Source organism: Gracilinanus agilis, chromosome 2 (assembly GCF_016433145.1).
Source record: "Gracilinanus agilis isolate LMUSP501 chromosome 2, AgileGrace, whole genome shotgun sequence".
NCBI classification, from domain to species: domain Eukaryota; kingdom Metazoa; phylum Chordata; class Mammalia; order Didelphimorphia; family Didelphidae; genus Gracilinanus; species Gracilinanus agilis.
Genome location: NC_058131.1, coordinates 66,978,282 through 66,994,358, shown reverse-complemented (window position 1 = coordinate 66,994,358; position 16,077 = coordinate 66,978,282). Strand labels below are relative to the sequence as shown.

The 16,077-nt window shown below is 35.3% G+C and overlaps 1 protein-coding gene across 4 annotated transcripts in view; it reads right to left on the bottom strand.

Annotated features, from left to right (window-relative positions):
• CDH11 (cadherin 11) overlaps positions 1 to 16,077 on the bottom strand; it is a 54,763-nt gene that overhangs the window by 23,890 nt on the left and 14,796 nt on the right. For all 4 annotated transcript variants that reach the window (XM_044660608.1, XM_044660610.1, XM_044660609.1 and 1 more), the window contains 2 exons: positions 12,973 to 13,160; positions 5,739 to 5,992 (listed from right to left, as the gene is read on the bottom strand). In XM_044660608.1, the coding sequence (XP_044516543.1) occupies positions 5,739 to 5,992; positions 12,973 to 13,160 (442 nt within the window). The remainder of the gene's footprint in view (positions 1 to 5,738; positions 5,993 to 12,972; positions 13,161 to 16,077) is intronic.

Genomic DNA, 16,077 nt, shown 5'->3' with positions numbered 1-16,077 from the left:
AAACTGCACTAGGGTTTTGGGGACATCCTGCATTTTTCCAGTAGTAAATCATATTCATGTGGTATTTTCCTTATGATAAGTAAGTACATGGAGGGGTGGGGCGTTACAGGTATCATTTTAGCTTTTTCACAGATAAGAAAACTCAGATTCAGGGGAAGTGCTTGTCTATGACACTTCAACTAGTAAATTTCAGAGCTGGGAATGAATCCAGATCTGACTCAGTTAGTGTTTTTTTTTTCAATCTACTCTACCACACAGCCTTTCTAACAATCTGTGATCTAAGATTCCTTCCAGTTCTGAAATGCTAGGATACTGTGATTCAAAAGGAGGTGTTTGGCCCACATTCATTTTGAATTTAGATGCCACACTTGGCTAGAAACCCTGAGAGTAAGCTGCAGAATCTAAATGGATAAGGAAGTGAACTGGGTCAGAAAACACTCCTTCATATTAATTGTTTCCCTACAATAGTACTCAGGAAAAGGCCATTAATAGACTTATTGGATGAATTATTCATTCCCTAAAAATAGATGACAGCCTGGCCCTTAAAGGAAAATGAGGATAGGAAAGCTATATCTGAAAGGGTTTATTTTATTGAGCTCCAAGCACAAACCAATCAATCAACACATTTACACAGCTCTAGGGAGTGCACTGGGAAAATGCGATAGGATGATATCTCTGCCCTCAAGGAGCTGACAGTTTAGTCCAGCAAGATGAGGAAGGAATACATCAAGAGCTGGGTCAAAGTGTGACAAGTGGCCATGAATAAGAAGGTCTGGGTTTGAATTTTTAGCCTTAAAGATTGTCTTATCTAAGTAATTTCACCTAACTGTGTCCTGAGTTTCCTTATACCACACCTTCACTGTAACCAAGGAGTCTTAGAGTAGATAAACTGTAAACAAAAGTTGTTGGGGTTTTTTGTTCTATTTTTTCCTTCATCCAATGGCTAGCCAGCAAACTCTCATCTCCTGATTGCCTTATGGGATTCAAAGCTTCTGTCTGTTTGTTGAAGAAAAGTACTTTTCCATATTATCTTTCCATATTTTTATCTATATTCCCTTCTCATCCAAGCCCCTCATTGGAGCATTGATTTAGATTTTGAAGGAGTCAAAGAACTTGTCTAATCCAACCTCCACATTCTACTGACAAATTAATAGGATCAGAAAGACTGGAGGACTTGTCCAAGGTCACATAATAGCAGAGCTGGGATTTGAACCCCGGTCCTCTGACTCCAGATCCTTTGCTCTTTTCATTTTGCCACTATTCGCCACAACTCCACAGACTTTTTCCCCCTCTGTTTTCGTTTCACTCTATTCTCTTGAATTCTTATGTTGTTGTTAATGAACACATCTTGCTAGATTTATTTTAGTTTATATTCTATTCATCTTAATTCATCAACTGAAATAGTGACAGAATCAATCGAATAACGGGATAAAAATGAAAGATCACAAATACAAACTGGGGAACTTTTATATCACTCTAACTATGGTTGCTTTTTAGTCATTTCAATCATGTCTGTCTCTTCTTGATGCCATTTTAAGGTTTCTTAGCAAAGATACTGGAGTGATTTGTCATTTCCTTCTCCAGCTCATTTTAGAGACGAGGAAAGGCCAATAGGATTAAGTGATGTGCCCAGGATGACACAGCTAGTAAGTGTCTAGGACTGGATTTGAATTCATCTTCCTGACTTCAGGCCTGGACCTCTATCCACTGAGACATCTATATGCCTTGCAGCTCCACCCACACTTTATAGATTAATAAACTGAGATAAAGCAACTAGTTTTAAGATCACAAGGCTAACAACAAATTTCCTGAGTCTAAAGTATAACTCAGGTTTCTTGGTCCATGCATTTTCTCAACATTTTATCTTAATGTCAAATAGTAGAGTGAATTTTGACATCATAATTGTCCTGCTAGGAAAACCCATAATACTTAAAATGAGACAGCATAAAGTAGATCATTTCTTTGATCTAATTTTACAAATGTATTAGACGGAATCTCAATTTTTATTTCATCTGTTTATTTATTTAATTTTACAGGGGCCGTTTTTTCCAAGTACTTCATATTTTAGGCCCTACAATTCCCAGCTAGTCTACTGACTATGACTATGGCAGTTTTATATTAAGTTCTAATTTACCACAATTTTCCTAATAAGGAAACATATTTAGACCACATGCTGATTTACTTTCAGGACAGATTTCGACCAAATTCAGTCTGGGTTTTTTGACTACTAATGACAACATTTAAAATCTCCGAAGCACAGCAAAATTGAGAACCCATTTTTATCAATTAGCTCATATTTAAAGACATATAGTTGCACTTCCAGGCCCTTCTAACCTTTCCCAAATTTCCTTTCAAATCACCCAATCCTAATCAATTCCTAAAAGGGAATATAAGTACTTTATCTATATGAAAGCATTACAGAATGGCCTGACCACTGGATAAACACATGACACCAAAGACAAAGCATCATGTCTTTGGTTGACTAAAATTTCCTCCTCCCCTGCCATGTATCTAGGTATAAATAGATTGCAAAATGTTTAGGGAGGTTAAATATTTAGTAGTTCAGAGATGATTGGTTCTGGAATAGAAATAAGAAATGATAGAAAATCAGACTGCTAAGAGGAAAATTACTTTTGTAGAAGAGGAGGACTGAGAGAGAACAATGGACATTTAGACTATTTCTATACAGTTTCCTCCATCTTTTTTTCCCCACAATTGATCATGGCACCAGAGATATTGCAGTGAGAGACAATCACCCAAAGGAAGAAGCAGTTTCAGAGATTCTGACCCTTCATGTCAGAAAGAAATTGTATAGACCCTGTCCCCAAGGGAAGCTACATGAGGGCTATGAAGAGAGATAAGTTTTCCAGGACCAGAAATTAAAAAGCTAGCCCTTTGTTAAACTTTTCCTTTGGACATCAGCTTGACAACCAACATAAACTAAGATTGAGCCTGTATATTCTATAGATACTATGTGTATTTGAGAGAGAATGTGCCACAAGTTTTGGGGGAGATATTTTATACCACTTCTTGCCACCTTAGTAAATGCCTTTGCTAAAAGTTGAGTAAATCTTTTGCCTTATTGTTAAGGAGAAGCATGATATGGAGGGTTCAAGAGTTACCTTGGTAGCCATAACCATCCACATAGTTACTCCATTGATTAAAGGAAATAACTACTCCCCCACACTCCCACTCCCAGAGCTCCAAATGCTGGGAAATGGGAAGAGTACTCCAAAGGGCATGCTACACTTCTGTTCTATCAGGGACTGGTTTAGTTATCACCTACTTTATGAAACCATTTTTGAGAACCCAAGTTTTAAATGATGTCTGCCATCTGAAATTATCTCATATTCAATTATCCACGTGCATGTAACATTTCCCAAATAGACTGTAGGTTGCTTGACATTAAGGGTTACTTTGTATTTTTCCTTTTTTCTCTGAGTGCCTTAAACAAAGAATAATAGGAATACAGATTTAAAATTGAAAGTGACCTTAGAGACCTTAGTTCAACCAAAATGATCATTTTTTAGATAATGAGACCAGAGCTCAGAGAAAGATTAATAGACATGACCAATATTTCACTAATAATAGATGGAAGAATGAGTATTCAAACTCTGATCCTCTGATGCCCCATATAGGAACATTCCCTGTAATACAGTGATTTTCCACAGAGCAAGTAGTTAATACACATTGAGTGAATTGAGGAATCAATTTTGAAGGAGCCATGGCAATATTAAGCTAGTTATCTGTCATCATGATGATGACATCTAAAAATTCAATTCAAGACATTATTGGACTTGGATTCTTAACCACAATACACAAAATGATATATAGAATAGGCACAATTATAGTTACAGAAAATATAAAAAGGAGTGACCATGGAGAACCCAACCTAAATAATTAGAAACACAATTTAAAAAATCTCAACATTGAATGGAACTCCCTCACTCATCTAGTCCAATCCACTCCTGAACAAGATTCCCTTCTATGGTTTCCGTTTTAAATACTCATTCAACCTCAACTTATCCCTTTCAATGACAAGATATTTAAAATCCTATGTATCACCCCCTCGCCAGGCCCCCAGGTCCCCAGGCCAGTTATTTCCCTTTTACTCTAAGTGGATGTTGAAGTGATATATATGCCTTGTTACATTTTTCATCCATACTCCTGCTTTCTAGGAACAAGCAGAACAAATAGAAGACTTGATCAAATATTTGAAGAAAAATCATATTCCCCAATAAGCCTTCTCTTTACATGTCATTGCATTTTTGCCAGGGGAAAATTGGTTAGAAAGATCACATGATGAGAAATGAAAAGTTCTTTGAAGGAGTGAGAGTGACTGATGGATTATGCCACGTTTTTAAGCAGGAGAGATTAATATCTACTCAATTAGGAAAATTTTGTCTAAGGAGATTTTAGCATGCACAATGTGCGATCGATTTCTCCAAGTTTAATTTCTTTCCCTTAGGTGTGATCTCCACCCCCTTCTTGCATCTTAACATCATTTTCTCTTTTGCAAATTGAGACTGTCTTCCTGCAGAGGATTTTAAAGACCCTTCTCAGTCTTCTGTATCTTTAATAATCCTCATCTCTTAAGCAAGCCTGTTCAAATCTTAATCACTTATTCCTCTGTTTCGGCCTCTTTCCAACTCTCCAATTATCCATTCATATCAGACTAAATCTACACCTTTAACACAACTCTAACCTATACCCAGAAAAGTATCTGCTGTCCCTTTTTACTGCAATGGATTCAATTTTAAGTAAGCTTTTTTTGGATACAAGACCTCTTAAAAATGTTGTTTTTCTTTTTTTGTTGTTTGTTTGTATTTGTTTCCTTCACTCCTAATACTTCCATGTATATTATTAGTATTATCTATATCATCACTCCTTGGTCAGGCTTTGAAAAACCTCTATAAGACAGTACTATCTTACATTTTCCGACTCGCCCTATATTAATCCTATTTAATAGTACAAGCAGACTGAATGAATTGGGGGTCCATCAAACTGAAATCTATACTTTCTTGGTTCTCTGCTTTTCTTTCATTCTAATTCTAATTACTACAACATCCTACTGGTCTTTCTTTGCTCACTGAATTCTTAACCTTTCTTTAAAGTCCAAACCAAATGCCACTTCTTTTTCCAAGCCTTCTATAATACCTTCCTTTATTAATGACCTTCTCTCACTCAAAACTCATATAGGACTTTCAAACTTTATAGTGAACTTATGAAATACTGTGAATTGTAGTTAACTACTCTTGTACCTCATCCTTCTATAAAGATTATAAGCTCCATTAGACAAGGATTGTGTCTTGGATTTAGTTTATATCTCCTTCAGCTCCCATTTCATTCTGTTGCACAGAGTAAGTAGTTAATAAATGCTTCTATGTATTGAATTTTGCTTTACTAGAGCTCTGTGAGGAAGAATGGGTAGGTTTTATCTCCCCTATTATCAAAACTCAAGATAATACTTAACAGAGGTTAAATGGTTTGCCCCAAATAATTCCCTAAAAGGTCCAGATCATATTGTAATTAAATGGCATGTCACTTGGGTCTTGGTTCAGTATTCCCTCTGTTATTCTCATCCTAACTTGTCTTGTGCCTGTGATCCTTGGGGTTAATATTTCTGAAGGATCTATTTACTTCTGCCCAAATACTCCCATTTTCTTCAAATAATCACCCCAACATCATCAAATCAGCATTCAATATATTAAGACTACAAGTTTTAAGGCTAGACATACCTGATGGGACTGCCGGCAGCATCAGGGTCTTTGGCATGGACTCTACCAACAATGGTACCAGCAGCTGCATTTTCTTGGACTTCATGAATGTAACTGGGTGCTAAAAACATTGGCGGCTCATCAGCATCTTCCACTGAAATCTTTACTGTAACCGTGTCCTTGAATGGTCCATTGCTGATGAATTTGGGGTCTATGTGAACATTTGCAGCCTCTACTTTTAGACTGTAAGCTTTTTTGGTTTCAAAATCTACAGGCTGGTAAGAGAAAGAATATTATCAATAATTGCATCAGAGAATATTGGTTTGAGAAGGAAACTTAGAAAGTATTTAATCCAAATTCCTCATTTTACTGAGGAGAAAGATAAGGCCCAGAAAAGTAATACACTTTACTGAAGTAAGTATTAGAACCAAGGCCCAAACCCAGGCCTGGTGCTTCTATTTTTAATGCATCTTCCATAATTTCATCTATTTTATCTCTGATAATGAGATGAAGTTAGTTTATTTAAAAGGGGACTATATTCTCAACTAGACAGGCTATGTTCTTGCATTTTTGTATGCATGTATAAGCATACATACAATATTTTGAAGGAGGTATCATTTTCTCAAAAACAGCTTTTGAAAATATTTACCTCTAAAAATTAAAGGAGAAATTAATGATATTGAAAGTAAAAGAACCATTGAACTAATAAATAAGACTAGGAACAGGTACTTTGAAAAATCAAATAATACAGATAAATAAAATGAAGTACTGGTTAATCTAATAAAAAAGAAAGAAGAGAATCAAAATAACAGTATCAAAGATGAAAAGGGTTATCTCACCTATAATGAAATTATTTACCTGCCCTCCTCCTAGACATTTTCATTTTCCTGTGTTTTTATGATATCTCTAGATTTTTCTCCTAACCATTGTGTAATTAGAAATCTTGAACCCTTGGACTCCATTTCCTTGGGGTTTTGCGCTCTTTTTTTCCCACATGTGTGGCTGGGAAAGCTGGTTTTACTCAGGCTTTTACTTTTGTCTTTTTATTCCTTTTACTTCAAGTTATTATTAATAAATCTTATTAAATATAATACTTGGAGATATTGCATATTAATTTTTAAGCTTACACCATATATATTTTCATTCTCATTCTTTTTATTTTTTTTTTGTTTTGTATTATAGTGTGTGTCCTATCCTTATTTGAGTGAGTTCTATCTTAGGCTTTCTTCTCTCTCTACAATCCTTCTCTCTTGGTGATCTTATCAACTCCCATGAGCTCAGTTATCATTTCTATGCATATCAGTCTTCAAGTGTTTATATTTCAGCTTCATTTCTCCTGAACTATAATCACACATAACCAATTGCCCCCTGAACATCTATATCCAGACATGTCAAAGGCATCTCAAATTAAACATGTCCAAAGCCTAAAAGTGTCAAAACCTAAATCATCTTCCTCTAATTATAACCTCCTCTACCTTTTCCAAATTTCCCTTTTGAGGTCACAATCATTCCCCAGTTACAGAAGTTCACAACCTCAAAGTCATTCTGAACTTTTAAGTTTTCGTTATTCCCCACATGAATCAGCTTCCAAGACTATTTATTATATCTCCACATAATATTTCACATAAACCTTGTTAATTTTTTTCTTCCCCCCCCCCCATTCAAACAGATGCTACTTTAGTTTAGGCCCTGATTATTTAATGACTGGATGCTTACAAGAGCCTTCTAATAGTCTGTAATCCAGTCCCTCCCACCTCTAATCCATCCTGCTTTCAGCTAATAAGTAGATATACATAAGGTACAGGTCTGACTATATTCCTTCTCTACTCCAGAAGTTTCATTCTCTAAAAGAAAATACAAACTCTTCTGCTTAGCATTCGAAGTCCTTCACACTCCATCTACAAACTATCTTTCCAAAGAGATCTAACAGTACTTTCTATCTTGTAGTCTACATTCTATCTAAACTGTTCCTCATAGACTGACTATCTGTCTTCCATTTGCACAGGCCATCCTCAATGCCTGAAATGCTTTTTCTTCTAACTTCATCGTAGTATACCTGCTTTCCTTCAAAATCCTTCTCAATTGGTACTTTAGGAAGGAGGCCTTTCTTGAATGAACAATGGAAAAACCAAAAACAAAAACTTTTAAGTGCTTAATATTCTTCAGACACTGTGAAAAATGAGTTGTGGGGATGCAGATATTTAAAAAAGCAAGATAAATACTGTTCTTTCTAAGCTGAATTCTCAAAGGAAAAGACTACTTTTAGAAAGGACCAATGGTTAGGGAAAGGTTTTCTGCTAAGATAACCCAAAGGAGAGTAAATAAAGTCCTCAGTTAATTTTGATATATTCTTTCTAGAAATGGTAGTGCTATGATTTCTGTTCCCAAAACTATTGGTGGAAAGACGTCAGGGAGTCACTGTTGTGGCGGCATTGGATGAAATTAGTCTGGGAACAGGAGCATGGTAAATGAGCTTTGTACAGATTAATAATCTAATTCTGCTGACTGCTAATGAATCAGAAGTGCCAAACATGTGAATAGAGCTAGAATTAAAGTTCTATGTTGGAGGTGGAGGCTAGAGGGCAGGAACATGGCACAAAGATGACTAGTGAGCATACATATTCTCTTGTATACATACTTTTTTTCCTGTAGAAGAATGTAAACTACTTGAGGGCAAGACAAATTTCACTTTCATTCTTGCATCCTCAGAGCATAGCATAGTGGCTGGAATATATAGGCACTCAGTAAATGCTTATAGAATAAAGTGGAATAATTAAAGTTTCTACCAGATAGTAGGTACTTAATAGGTGTTAATTGGCTGAATCCAAATCTTTTTTTTGCCAATTATTCCAATATTTTATATACTAAAGTCTCTTCAAATCCCTTTTTCTGGGTCCTAACATTCTACCATCTATGATTCATTCTAGTTCTAACATTTTAAGTTCTCCATTTCAATATTCTCAGGTATCTACCAAGTGGGACCCTTTCCCTAAAGCTAATGCTCTCATTACCAGATGCTATATATCTTTTAATCATCCTAGCTTGTTATAAAGGTATTAAGTAGTTAATATGTGGTCTCCAAACATATTAAATGGCTCATTAAGAACTAATTATTGTATTATAATTTAGATAGATTGATGTTATCAATAACAATTGGCTCCCTTCAACACTTATTTAAGGAAGAGAAAATCAATTTTCAATTGTCAAATAGTCTGGTATGAATGTCTTCAAGGCATTTTTAATTTAATTTCCAGGTGTTCATCTAGATCAGTGGTTCCCAAACTTTTTTGGTTTACCGCCCCCTTTCCAGAAAAAAAAATATTACTTAGCCCACTGGAAATTAATTTGTTTAAGTTTGAATAGCAATTAATAGGAAAGATAAATGCACCTGTGGCCATCACTGCCTCCCTGGATTGCTGCAGCACCCACCAGGGGGAGGTAGCGCCCACTTTGGGAATCACTGATCTAGATAATTCTTGACCCTGTCCCTGAGTATCCAATTTTTTTTCTCAATATGAAAACACAATTGCCACAACACCATTCTCATAGAATAAATATACTTAAAGAGTTTAGTGAAAGAATAGTGATGCTAAGTCAATTGTTGATTCTGCCACTCTGATTATCTATGATGTCGGGCAAGTAACTTCCCTTTTCTGAGCCTTAATTCTCTTGCTATCAAGGGTACTATTGGACTAGGTAATCTCTCAGTTTCTATCTCAATCCAAAGTCCTATGATCACTACAACATCAGATTTAGGATAGGAATATTGGATAAAAAGTAATAAGAATGTAGAATAATTTCTCTAGGGCTTTAAATATTTTAAAGCACTTTCCTAAAAATAAACACATGAAGGAAAGCATACATATATTATCATTCCCACTTTGTAGATAAAGAAACTGAATCCCAGAGATAATAAATAACATGAGGATTCCACAGCTTGTCAATTGAGGAAGCAATATTCAAACAGAAAATTCCAGTAGTTCAAGGTCAACAACATCTTCTCTGAACAAGAAGCTCCAATGGCTCCCTTCTGCCTTAGGATGAAGTGCAACTATCTTTTTAAAGCCCTTTAAAGTCTGATCCAGACAATCTTTCCAGGTTGCTGAGTTTTCTTCCTCTTCATGCACTATAAGTTTCAACTGAACATGTCAATTTGCTGCTCCCTGTAAAAAGAATTTAGTCTCCTTTCACCATGCCTTTGAACAGGTGGCTTCTCATTTCCATTCATTAATGTTCTCCCTATTCATTTTCATCCTTTAGGCATATTGTATTCCCTCAAGGCTCAGTTTAAAGGCCATTCCCTTCAAGAATCCTTTCTTAAATCTTCAAATGGTTACTCTTCTCTACCACACCCCAATCACTGTGAATTACCTGGTACATATTCTATTATGTTTTATTTCAAATTATCTGTAAACATGCTTTATTTCCCTGATGAAATGTAAGCTTGTTGAAGTTAGGAACTGTCCCACTTCTCTATTCATATTCAGAGTGATTAGCATTGGACCTGACAATATAATAGTAGTTAGCAGGCACTTAATACATGTTTATAACTTTTAAAAATATATGTATTTTCCTACTCTTTATTTGGAATTTCCAAACTGTGTAGTACAAGCTGACACAAACGTTCTTTAATAAATTAAATAACAGTAGCCACCACCTTAATCTTAAATGGTTGCTCTTTAGAAAATTGTTCCTTCACTTGGAATAAACACATTGAATTAGTTGGAAAGAATGTGCAGATTAATCATATGTAGGGAGCTCATTTGCAATGTTGGAGCTCCATGGGGTGATTTAAATGTTTTAAGATTGAAGAGACACTGTGTGTTTATGCCCTGAATGCATTGAAAACAGGTGACAACCTTTGCACAACCAGCCATCCAATTATATCCAAAGTGAAGAATGGGATGCATTACTTGTGTATGTCAAGTGTTCATATGTCAGTGTCAAGTACGAAGAAAAGTAATATTAATTAGTAAGGGAAGCAGACAATATCATGCCAGATGTCATTAGTATGGCCATCATTTCACAGTGGAAAACTCAGAAGTATTTCTATTGCAACACATAAATAGCAGCTAGGAAAGAGGTATATTTCTATTTACTGTTCTTCTTATCTGAATCTATAAAATGTAAATTATACTAAATACACTGCCTACTGGAGATTGTTATAGGAAAAGTGCTCTGCAAACATAAAATCTATAGAAATCTAAGATGTTTTATTATTGTTATTGTCATTTGTCTAAAACCATTTGCTACATTTTTAGAATGAGAGAAGAAAGTAAACTTAATATCAGCTAATTTGGACTTCTCACTTTAAAGACAAGAACAAAGAGGATCTGATTGATATCGAATGACTTGTCAAATGTCACTCAACAAATTTCCACCAGTTGTACTCCATTGGACTGAACTACATCATGATCCCAGGAAAACTCATTTTTTTTTAACCCTTGTACTTCGGTGTATTGTCTCATAGGTGGAAGAGTGGTAAGGGTGGGCAATGGGGGTCAAGTGACTTGCCCAAGGTCACACAGCTGGGAAGTGGCTGAGGCCGGGTTTGAACCTAGGACCTCCCTTCTCTAGGCCCGACTCTCACTCCACTGAGCTACCCAGCTGCCCCCCTAGGAAAACTCATTTTTCAGAATATGGTCAACCTCGGAGTTTGTATAAGCCTTAGTCACACCTGACTTAAAGATGGTGCAAAGAACTCCTACCAAAGCTTCCATTTTAAAAGGGCTTCTTGGGGGCAGCTGGGTAGCTCAGTGGATTGAGAGCCAGGCCTAGAGATGGGAGATTCTAGGTTCAAATCTGGCCTCAGCCACTTCCCAACTGTGTGACCCTGGGCAAGTCACTTAACCCCCCTTGCCTAGCCCTTACCATTCTTCTGCCTTGGAGCCAATACACAGTATTGACTACAAGAGGGAAGGTAAGCTTTTAAAAAATAAAAGAAAATAGAATAAAAAGGGCTCCTAAGATAGCCATCTCTTTGTTTTTCATCAGCTGCACTTCTCTGTATTGGGTTCCATCTGTGCCTTTTGCCTAATTTATCTTCTTTAAACTCCTTCAAATTTCCGTTTGTGTTTTGTATTCCTATATTAGATTGAAAAAAAGACTGACTTTTGTTTTTTTCTGAGCTTAGTACTATGACTGGCACATAGAGAGTGATCAATAGATGTTTACTGACTGACCGACTGACTGACGAATGGCAGAGCTGGGATTGAAAACTACATCTTTTATCTACAAATTCAATAATCTTCCCCCTACACCAGGATTCCGGTTCTCTAGGCTTCACCTCTCTGCCTTCCTTAATATCTTCCTTCTTGGTAATTGAGGTTATTTTATCCTTTTCTATGTTTTTTTTTTATCTCACTACTCTTTACTTTTTTTTCCAAATCTAAATCTAACTCTCAAGGTTCTCTCTGCATAGATAAAACTCTACATTATTCAGCTACTCCCTATAACAACATTTTCCTCATCTCAGTTCCAGTTGACCTCAGTATTTCGTTTTCCATCTCCTACTTTTTTATTGATTCTTCAAATTAATTTTTATCAGTGTTACAACCCAATTTTCACCATTACCCATGATATCTTAATATTCATGTGGCACTACCCAGTTGAAAATGAATACTTGATTAAAACCAAGGTAACCCTATCACTCAATTCTGATTTCATGCTGAATATGCTTTGAAGATTGAAAGGTGTTGATTTCTCAAGTGGTAAATCAGTTTCAAAAACTAAGTTATATAATATATAGTATAATCGTCTCATAATTTAAAGAGAAATTGATTTGAATTTTTTTATAATGTCCTCTTTTCTCTGCAGTCTTATAGAGCAGCAGTTATAAATGTGTCCTTCGAGAACCCTTTGGGGACCCCAAGACCCTTTCAGGAGATCCATGAAGTTAAAAAATTCACATTAATATTAAGATACTTTTGATTTCTAATATAGTAAATATTGATAGGTATAAACACATTTATAAAGCTTTTTTGAGATTGTCAGTCATTTTTAAAGAGTATGATGTCCTGAGACCAAAAACATATGAGAACTACTGCTGAGAGGAATCATTAATCCAGCCCATTGACAAGTGACACTTGGCATTAAGGGTCAGTTTCACGAATGACTCTAAATCACTAGTACAGATTCTGGTTAATCCTACTTTATTCTGGGGCATAATTCATTCCATGTTTTTCAGGGGAAAACAACAAAGGGGAGAAAATCATTAGTTTGGGTAAATATCCACATCAAGATAGGCGTTCTGTACCTTCTTAAGTTTCACCACACCCTCCTGTGTTTCATAATCTGTTGTGATTTCAAACAGCTCCATGCCATCCCCATCAATGATGTTATAGGTTACTAAGCCATTCTCTCCAATGTCTGGGTCTTTGGCTTTCAATCTTCCTACTTCTTCTCCTGGCACAGCTGCTTCTGACACAGACATCTGGTATACACCTAGTAAAAGAATAAATACTTTATTATCTTGCATTATTGACATGATGCTTTTGATGCATCAAAACAGTTCTCCCTCTATGATTGTCTATCCCAATGCCTCTATACTTTAAGGGAGAATTTTAATGAGGAACTATGGTGAAGAAAAAAAAAAGAAGAAAATATCTTTTGTTGGTCAACTTTAAGACTGTGTAACTTTAAAGTTAATCTAGTCTACAGTAGACAGAATCAGAGCTCAAAACTTTTCCAACTTAGAAGCATCCATCAGACCTTAGTATAAACATTGATACTTAATCTTTGAAAAGACAGTTTCATCTCCATACCAAAATGAGTCCTTCAAGGAAGTCTTAAAGGGATGTGAGAGAGCTTATAATTTATTACAACAGCATGAGTTAAATAAGTTTTGGAACTCATCTGGATTGAGTAAAAAGTAACAAAGAAATGGAATAAACGAATGTAAAGCAAGAGCTCTATTTTATAGATATCAGATGGCTATTTGAAGAAATAGATTATGTGAAGACTATTAGAGGCATAGGAGCTGGTAATATGGATATCCGCAGTTCTAATTTAGGACAGAAAAATAATTCTCAAGACCCTTGCAAATAAGGAAATAATTACATTCTCAAAAAAATACCCTTGCATACTCAGTTCTCAGAACATAGTTAAGTATTAATAAATGCTCAGTGAATCAACATACAATCCTGAATAACCACTTTTCTTTCCATTAATTTAATAATTCAAATAACATATTAACCCATAATTAATACTATTGAGAACTCATAATAAATTGTTTTTTTTACTTTTGTACCACCCTGGAGGGCAGATGAAGAAAAAAATTTTTTTTTTCTCTTCCCATACATTCATTTTATAGTCACATGACTAGTAAATGTCAAGATCCAAGAATTAATGACTGAAGCCATTTTCTGTCTCCTACGTTTATGTCCCTATTAACCACCCTTTCATAAATCAATATCTAGAATGTTTCAGTAGTAATAACTACTTAATCAATAAACAAACCAAATAAATATCTTCAGCATATTCAAAATTATGTTAACCATTATGGAAAGAGAAGAACAGTATCAGGCAAGGCTCTTGCCCTCAAGTCATGCAAAATTTATTTGGAGATGGCAAAATTTGTGCAAAACAAGATAAAGGACAATAATGTTTTATTTTTATTTTTTTAAAGAGTGAGGATTAAAAACATGTTGCCTATAATCAAGTGAAAGAGTGTGCTAATCATATTTTCAATATAATTGAACTTCAGAGTGGGGACACATGAGACTGGATTTAGTAAATGAAGAAGTCTTCATGGATAGAGTGGAATCTGAACAGGGTTCAGAGCCAGAAATATTTTCATATTAGAGAAAGGCAGGGAAAGCACAGTTATAATACAACATATCATCCCTGTTTATTGAACTAGAAGTTTAACAGGTAAATGACAAGGAAAGAACAGGTACAACCCTCCCAAAATTTATGTAAAGAGCGATATAACATGCCATATTAAATAGAATGGCAACAATGAAGCCAAAAAGTCTTGATTTCAGGTCCTCCCAAGTCCAAATATCATCATCATCATCATCATCATCATCATCATCATCATCATCATCATCAACATTTGAGGCTCATAATAATCCTGGGAAATGTGTACTTTAGTTATACTTGTTTTACAGATAAGAAAACTGAAACAGAGAAATGTTAAATATTTGCCCAAGATCATACAGCTAGTAAGCATCTGAGGCAGAATTTAAATTTTGGTCTTCCTGGTCTAACTTCAGGACTAACACTATTTACTGCACAAATCATTTAACAGCCCAAGTACCCTGACGTTTGACCTCTATCTGTATCTAAGTTACAGATGACCTTCAGGTCTGCAATGGCAGAATGGGTTTCCATATTGAGTTCCTTACAATGCTGAAATGACAGTTTCAAAACTAATAGGTTAACAGCACCAAAAACATGGAAATAAACAGGCAGGATGGAAGAAGAACTTCCCATCTTACTTATCCCAGCCTGGTATAAACATCATTAGTTCACGAGGAAGAAGAATCATATTGAACTCTTAACTGTGATGGTTACCATGTTGGTGACTCAGAGCAAGTCAATAAGCCTTTCTGGGTCTTAGATTTCTAAAGTCCACACTAAATGTGAATTATCCTGTGGATATTATCTCATTGTATGGAGCACAAACAGCACCAACTACACGAAGAGGCTGGCCAAGTTTTATATTTTCATTTTTGCTGCTTGAAATGGCATTTGCTTTTGCAACCTCTTTCATGATTCCAGGGTTAATCTTGGTCTCATCGAGTTCTTGCCTTTAGACTCCTTCAGCCACTTTACTCATTTAGTCTCTTCTCAGAATCTACTCTTGTTTTAATTTTATTTTTAAATTTTAATATTATTTTAATAAATGGATCATAGAACACCAGTATAAGCAGATCAGATTTATAGAAATTCTAAAGGAAAATTTTGATAGCTAAGTGATACAGTGCTTAGAGTATTGGTCTTGGAATTAGAAAGAGTTGATGTGGAACTCTCCCCTAGTTGTATGACTTGGGCAAATCATTAACATCTTTTAGTCTTAGTTTCCTCATTTGCAAACTGGGGATAATAAAAGAATCTCTCAAGGAGAATTATTATTAATGTAAAAATAGTATAAATGTATAAATTAATTACAAAATGGAAAAATGTATTACAATTGAAAAATTATTAATGTAAAAAATATAAATGTAAAAGAGGTATCACACACAAAAGCCTTTGAGTGGCAGGAACCAGATTAAGATGTAAGTGGAAAATGTTTACCCATATAATAAAACAAAATCACTAGAACACAGACAATGTGGTTTTCTAAGTAAATATGAGGTCCTCAGGGATCACTGTGTACTCCTTAGTCTCCTGTGTTTCTATTTGAGTTTGACACATT